At 45.6% G+C, this 7,983-nt stretch overlaps 1 protein-coding gene across 1 annotated transcript in view; it reads left to right on the top strand.

Annotated features, from left to right (window-relative positions):
• ABLIM3 (actin binding LIM protein family member 3) overlaps positions 1-5,493 on the top strand; it is a 67,699-nt gene extending 62,206 nt beyond the window's left edge. The window contains exons 18-20 of the mRNA XM_030213433.1: positions 1,055-1,062; positions 1,688-1,768; positions 5,334-5,493. Of these exons, the coding sequence (XP_030069293.1) occupies positions 1,055-1,062; positions 1,688-1,768; positions 5,334-5,447 (203 nt within the window). The 3' untranslated portion in view covers positions 5,448-5,493. The remainder of the gene's footprint in view (positions 1-1,054; positions 1,063-1,687; positions 1,769-5,333) is intronic.
• Positions 5,494-7,983: the final 2,490 nt, after the last annotated feature.

The raw sequence follows: 7,983 nt of genomic DNA on the forward strand, positions 1-7,983 counted from the left end.
AAGCACACCTTAAGCACCTTTATTGAATTGAAGCTTTGTGAGACATTCCATTCCGTTCACGGAATTTATATCCCGCTTATATCTAGTTATAATCAAAGCGAGTTACATTAAATTTATATATAGTCTAGAAGGTACATATTTCAAAAATATTTATCAAACAAGAATGTTTTCAATGCTTTTTCTGAATTCTGAATATATGTCTATACTCCGTATTTGAACTGGGATAGAATTCCACAATTTAATAGCAAGGTAGCTAAAAGAACTGTCATGAAAACGCTTACATCAAATCTTATTAACAGCCGGGTAGCCTAAATTTAACGAATAATTAGATTGGGTAGATGAACGAATTGTCGGATAGGTTATCAGAGATACATGATCCAAAGGGCAATAACTATTAAACATTTTAAATGTCAAACAGGCCTCCATAAAATCAATTTGAGCCTTGACAGGAAGCCAGTGTAGGTAACACGATCAAACTTCTTACGACAAAAAATTAATCTAGCAGCACAATTCTGCAAAAATTGCAGCTTTGCTTGAAGAATCTGATGAATGCCAGCATATAGGACACTATAGTAATCTAATTGAGGCAAAATAATCACTCGTAACTCTGACTCTGTCGCTTAAATTAGGTTGTTGGTTGTTGTTTTAGTCCATTTGGACACCACATAGGTATGAAAATAAGAAAATGAGATATAGGCAAGATCCTTTCATTGAGATAACAATACATTCACAACAAGCTTTGTCAAGACAACATTTATAAACTGAAATGGGGGTGGGGGGGGGGAAGAAATGTTGGCCATTGGGGTTTGTCTGGCTAACTCCAGAAGCTAGCTAGACAAACCCTTTGAATATGAATCTCAGAAAGTCCTAAGTGTCCTTCTTTTTGGTGGGGGTGTATTGTTTTTGTTTGGGTTTTTGTTGTTCTTTGGGATTTTTTTTTTTGGGGGGGGGGTTCTTATTTGTTTATTGGTTTGGCTTGGTTTTTGCTATTGTGACCATAATTCTGCCTGTGGACTGATTTTCTCTCTTTGATATCTTGTTTTCTTGACTGCAGAGTACAAGGTAAGAGGTGTCCTGAGCCCTGGGATCCTGCTTCTCTGTGAAGGGAACAGTCTCCTCCAGTGACTGTGTCTGGGGTTGCAATGGAACACACGGCACTTCTCTGGGGTTTCAGCGGATTGTGTATTTTCATTTTGATTCTGTTTGAAAGGTTTTGGCCATATCTCCTCCCAGCTATCAGTATTAATTGGGGTAATATGGTATGTGTCCCTCTTCCATCTCCACAGGGGACATGAGAAACATCCTCATTCCCAAACCAGGCAAGAAAGCATGGTGCCCATGGCCAGGAGAGGAAGGAAGGAAGGGGAGCAGGGATTTTCTATCAACAAAGCCGAATCCAGGACACCAAGTTCAGCCTCTTAAGGCTGGGAGCTTACTGCCTGTCTGTCATTGCTGACATGACTGAGGATGGCCCCTACCCTTGTCCACAAGCAGGAGCTGAAGGGCTAAATCCCACCCGGGAACAAGTGAGGGGTGGGCTCCACTGACAAAATGTTCTATTTGTATCCAGAACCTTCCTTGGCTATACCTGTGTGGCCCAAAGCTTCCTGACTTCTGCACCATTGTTATACTATAGTATTGAGCCAAGCAGAGCTGACTGAGCTGAAAACTTCCTCTCTTTCTGTAGATTTACCCATACGAGTTGCTCTTGGTAACTAGCAGGGGTAGGAGCAGACTGCCAAAGGATGCAGACAGGACTCGATTAGAAGTAAGTGCCAGCTCACCGTCTCTCATCCCCAAGGCTTCCCATGTGCATCTCACATCAATGTCATTCTATTAAATATAAGAACCTGTGAATTTGGGGTGAAGGTCTACACTCCGGACTAAAGGGTCATTACTACTATTTAGCATTACTACTATTTAGCATTTCTATAGCGCTACAAGGCATACGCAGCGCTGCACAAACATAGAAGAAAGACAGTCCCTGCTCAAAGAGCTTACAATCTAATAGACAAAAAATAAATAAAGTAAGCAAATCAAATCAATTAATGTGTACAGGAAGGAGGAGAGGAGGGTAGGTGGAGGCGAGTGGTTACAAGTGGTTACGAGTCAAAAGCAATGTTAAAGAGGTGGGCTTTCAGTCTAGATTTAAAGGTGGCCAAGGATGGGGCAAGACGTAGGGGCTCAGGAAGTTTATTCCAGGTGTAGGGTGCAGCGAGACAGAAGGCGCGAAGTCTGGAGTTGGCAGTAGTGGAGAAGGGAACAGATAAGAAGGATTTATCCATGGAGCGGAGTGCACGGGAAGGGGTGTAGGGAAGGACGAGTGTGGAGAGATACTGGGGAGCAGCGGAGTGAATACATTTATAGGTTAGTAGAAGAAGTTTGAACAGAATGCGAAAACGGATAGGGAGCCACTGAAGGGTCTTTAGGAGAGGGGTAGTATGAGTAAAGCGACCCTGGCGGAAGATGAGACGGGCAGCAGAGTTTTGAACCGACTGGAGAGGGGAGAGGTGACTAAGTGGGAGGCCAGCAAGAAGCAGATTGCAGTAGTCTAAACGAGAGGTGACAAGGGTGTGGATGAGGGTTTTGGTAGAGTGCTCGGAAAGAAAGGGGCGGATTTTACGAATGTTGTAAAGAAAGAAACGACAGGTCTTGGCGGTCTGCTGGATATGAGCAGAGAAGGAGAGAGAAGAGTCAAAGATGACCCCAAGGTTTCGAGCTGAGGAGACAGGGAGAATGAGAGAGCCATCAACAGAAATAGAAAACGGGGGGAGCGGGGAGGTGGGTTTGGGGGGGAAAATGAGAAGCTCGGTTTTGGTCATATTTAATTTCAGGTGGCGTTGAGACATCCAGGCAGCAATGTCAGACAAGCACGCTGAAACTTTGGTTTGGATGCAAGGTGAGATATCAGGGGTAGAAAGGTAGATTTGGGAGTCATCAGCATAGAGATGGTAGGAAAAGCCATGGGATGAGATTAATGAACCAAGGGAAGAAGTGTAGATAGAAAAGAGGAGGGGACCAAGAACAGAACCCTGAGATACGCCGACAGGCAGAGGGATAGAAGTAGAAGAGGATCCACCAGAGTGAACACTAAAGGTGCGGAGGGAGAGGTAGGAAGAGAACCAGGAAAGGACAGAGCCCTGGAATCCAAGTGAGGACAGGGTATCGAGAAGTATGCTGTGATCGACAGTGTCAAAAGCAGCGGAAAGATCAAGAAGAATGAGGATGGAATATTGACCTCTGGATTTAGCCAGTAATAGGTCATTGGAGACTTTAGTAAGCGCAGTTTCGGTTGAGTGGAGAGGGCGAAAACCAGATTGTAATGGGTCAAGAATAGCATGTGAGGAGAGAAAATCAAGGCAGCGGCGGTGAACAGCACGCTCAAGTAATTTGGAGAGAAAAGGAAGGAGGGAGATGGGTCAGTAATTAGAGGGACAAGTAGGGTCAAGTGAAGGCTTCTTAAGGAGAGGTGTGACCACAGCATGTTTAAAGGCAGCAGGGACAGTCGCAGTGGAAAGTGAGAGGTTGAGAATGTGACAGATAAAAGGAATAAGAGTAGGAGAGATGGCATTAAGAAGGTGGGTGGGAATGGGATCAGAGGAACAGGTGGTACATTTTGAGGAAGAAAGGAGAAGTGTAGTTTCCTCAATAGAAACTTCAGGAAAGGAGGAAAGGGAATGAGGGGAAGGAGAGAGGGGAACGGACTAGTGGAGGGAGAGCTGGTGAGGTAGAGAAAGCAAGGTTTATCTTTTGAACCTTGTTGTGAAAGAATTCAGCAAGGGTCTGAGGAGATAATGAAGGGGGAGTTGGGGGAGGGGGCACCTTGAGGAGAGAGTTCAATGTGGTGAAGAGAAGTCGAGGATTAGAGCCAAGAGAGTTGGTCATTTGGATATAATAATCCTGTTTGGCACGAAAAAGAGCAGATTGGAAGGAGGTCAGCATGAACTTAAAGTGTAAGAAATCAGCAAGGGCCCGAGATTTCCGCCAGAGGCGTTTGGCGGAGCAGGTACAGGAACGTAGGTAGCGGATATTAGAAGTTATCTCAACTGTGTCTGATTGTGTGAAAGGAAGAGCCTGTGGGGAGCTGTTCACCCTCCATCAGACCCTCCCAATGTCCAGTCATCATGGTTTAGGGCTGCACTCCCCAATCTTACTGTGCTCGTGACCCCAATTTGTGTGGCTGCAGAAAGTGTGGAACCCCCCTCCCCCCTCAGGCTGTATAGGACAATGACATCCTATGGAGCACCTGCCCAATTTGCAATCCCAAGTGTAGGTTTCACAACCATGGTTGTGGTTGTGACCTAAAATTTAGGAAGCTCTGGTTTAGGGATTCTTGGAACCCTCGGTAAAATACATGGGTGGTGAGTTGTGGTAGTTTGAGTGACAGGTGAGGTCATAGTGACTGCTGTACTATCACAACAAGCTTGCTAGAAAGCTGTAACTACAGCCAGATTAAAAGTAGCAGATCCTACAAGGGACCTACCCTGATTAATGATTCATAAGTCATAGACAGATTCACTAGATGTCTGATTTGAGATAAGATGGGTTGATGGGAAGAGCAAAGTTATATACAGGATTGTATGTGTTTTAATGTACCCTGCTCAGATAGTTTTTATTAACTAATGAGCATTCTATAAAAATGTTTTATTAATTATAATAATAATAATGGGGGTGGGGTTGATTGGCATCTTCTCATCCTTTGGATAACACTCAATCACTGAAACATGCATCCCAACATGTGGTCCAGGAAAAATGCCAGTATCTGGCTGCAGGGCCGCTGAGAGGGGGGAAGGGGGGCAAAATTCCCAGGCCCAGCATCCAAGGGGGTCCAGCGCCGGGGTCTGTCTGTCTCCTGCTCCCATTGGGACCCAGGTGATTGCGTTCATGCGATAACCTGGTCCCTGCACATAGGAGTAGGACAGAGACAGACCCTGGCGCTGAGACCCCTTGGATGCCGGGGAGGAGTAGACACACAGGAAGATAGGGGGCAGGGTGGTAGCAGACTGAGCAAGCGAGTGGTGGTGTTGGCTGCATCCTGAGTGGGGTCTTTCGGTGGCCCTGTCTAACTGTACCAGGGACTCTGCTTGAACCCAACGGATTCACATTGCTAAATTGTAAGCCAAGCTGTGCCCCAAAGAGAAGAGATTGCAGGTATCACATGTACAGAAAGAACACGGCTGAACTGTCACATGGAGCTGCATGAAACACACCCCACCTTGTCTCCCACCTCTCCCATTTACACAAATCCCACATCAGGTACTACCCCTTCAGATTTTCATCTGGCATAAGTGCCATCTCTGCCTCTCATTTCTCCCCTGTTGTTCTTTTTCCAGCGTCATCTGGCCCCAGAGGAATTCTTCCAGGTCTTCGGCATGACAATTGCAGAGTTTGACCGTTTGGCTCTTTGGAAGAGGAATGAGCTAAAAAAGGAAGCCAGACTGTTCTGATTAGAAATCTATACATTTGTCTATAAATATATGTATTATATATATAACCTTCTAAGGGATTGGTACGCGTGTGTTTCTGTGTGTTGTGTAAGAGTCCCTAATTGGAATTTAAATCTCCCTCACATTCACAGGGCAAGGTTTCTGTTAGTTCTGTGTTCTTCTGAACTACGCAGGTTGTAGCGGAATATAAAATCTGATTTAACATAACAGTGATCCCTGCAGCCCAAAATGAATTAACCCACATTGAAGAGTTATGCATGAGAAGAGGGTATAGTATGTGTGTGTGTGAGAGGGGGGGGGGGTCTGGGGGTTTGTGTGTAGAGGGCAGGTCTGGGCATTTGTGTAAGCAAGGTAGATGGGTGTTCTCTGTGTATGTGAATGGGAGATAGGCTGGTATGTGTGGTGGGGGGGGGGGGGTGGAAGCATGATCCAGGCCACACCTCTAAGAGTATGAGAATATGGCCCAAAGTGAAATGATCCTCCCCTGAAAGTAGAAGTAGGGAAGGTCCAGCTGTGTACAATTAGCTGCAGCCGGTGAACAGTCTGATCACATACCTAGCCTGAGGAGGGCGCTAAGATCTTTGCATCATCAGCTTTACAGGGAAGAAAAATCCCCTAGAAACCATCAGAAGACAAAACCTGGGGGTGTCCGATCACTTTTACCTGAGGGGAAGTTTTCCAGGTCCTGAACTTGTTAAAACTGGAATAAGGGTGGTGCTGTACCTCCAACACATCTCTCTGTCCCTTTGTCCCAGATCTTCCTAAACCGTAGGAAGCAGAAAAAACCTTTGGAGCCAAATAAAACTGTGTTCAAAATGTTACCATGTTGGGAATGGCACAGAAATTCTATGGGGCAGTCCTTCCAAGGTGACAAAATATTACCCAGGGCCTGGCCTGGCTCTCTCACTCTACAACTTGTCCTAACTTTTCTGCTTATCTTCTGACGCATTTTCAGGGACAGCAACATCTGGAATGAACCCCCATAGAGTATCACAACTGAAGAGCCCAGGTGTCACAGCCAGACCTCAGTGGTCCCTCTCAGCTCTGAATTCACTTGTGATTTGAGTGTTTTGTAGCCCAACTCGCCCCCCCCCCCCCCCCCCCCGCACACACACACACTCCTTGGAAGGGAAGGGGAAGAATTTGCGTGCTGAATGTATGAACCTTCTTAGTTTGCTTTTCCCATCCCAGGACCCCTCTCTTCCCCATTAATCCCCTGGATTCTATATAGTGCGACCAAAATTGTGCAAGCAAATCCGGTCATATTTTGGATTTGTGCATGCAATTTAATTGCTTAACAAGCCAATTAGCCCTGATAATTGCCACTTAACAAGCAATTATTGACACTAATTGGCATTAATTAGAATCTGTGTGCACAACTTGTAAAGTAGTGCATGTAAATTCTAATGCGCGCTGCCATGAGCATTTTGAAAATCTATGCGCAGGGTTATAGAATACACCTGCTCTGCGCCTAACTGAGGCACCGATATTTATACCATGTTGTACTTGGCGTTAATGGTTGCACATAGAGTTATGCTCAGGTATGGCCGCTAGGCATATTCTATAAACCACTCCTAAATCTAGGCTCAGTTTACAAAATACGCCTAGGCAGAAATATTTTTGGCGCTGATTTTTCAGGCGCCACATATAGAATCCAGTCCAATACGGGGTTCTGGAATCACAGCACTCAACCAAGGTCAAGTCATTTGAAGTTTATGCAATCGATGCTTTTTAATTTTGACCCTATCAAAGGCAGCTTTAGCTAGTTGCATTTCAGGTCGGACTGACATACTAGGTCTCAATGACTCCTTAAATAACTCCTATAGGTGCTGTGAAATCTTGGGAGGTTCACCGCAGGACAGGTGCATAGATGGCCTCCTGCATTTTCCTAAGCATACAGCAGCACTGCTGAGTTTATTTATAACCCGCAAGATTAAAGCCAGGCTGCTTTGAAAGCAACTGAGGCCAAGCAAGGCGTTACAGATACAACATGAGGGCCACGTGTTCTGAGCTGTCAGTAAACTCAGCAGAAGAGAGGGTTTCAATAATACATGGCTTCCTGTGATCAGCAGTAGGCTAGCTTTGGGCTTGTGTCCTGCAAGCTCCCTGGAAGAAGGGAAGAGCTGGTCTCCTTGGGCTTCTCTTCACACCCCAGCCATCCACAGGCCTTTATGCAATGCTTAGAGCACACACTTTAAACTGGTTAAATTCTGGGATCTTTCTAGCTTCCACCACCTCCGTGGGGAAATCACTCCATGAATCTAGCACCCTCTCCACAAAGACCTATTTTCAATGTCTCACTGAAGCCTTGGGCCATGAGGTCACGACCTCCTGCTTCCTGGGTCTGAATTAAACTTTACTTTGAATTATTTGAATGTCCCCCTCAACTTTCTCTCTCTCTCACTCACTCACTCACTCACTCTCTCGCTCTGTCTCTCTCTCTCTCTCTCCTCTCTCTCTGTCTCTCTCTCTCACTCTCTCGCTCTGTCTCTCTCTCTCTCTCTCTCTCTCTCTCTCTCCACTCCACGATAAATAC

Source organism: Microcaecilia unicolor, chromosome 8 (assembly GCF_901765095.1).
Source record: "Microcaecilia unicolor chromosome 8, aMicUni1.1, whole genome shotgun sequence".
NCBI lineage: Eukaryota > Metazoa > Chordata > Amphibia > Gymnophiona > Siphonopidae > Microcaecilia > Microcaecilia unicolor.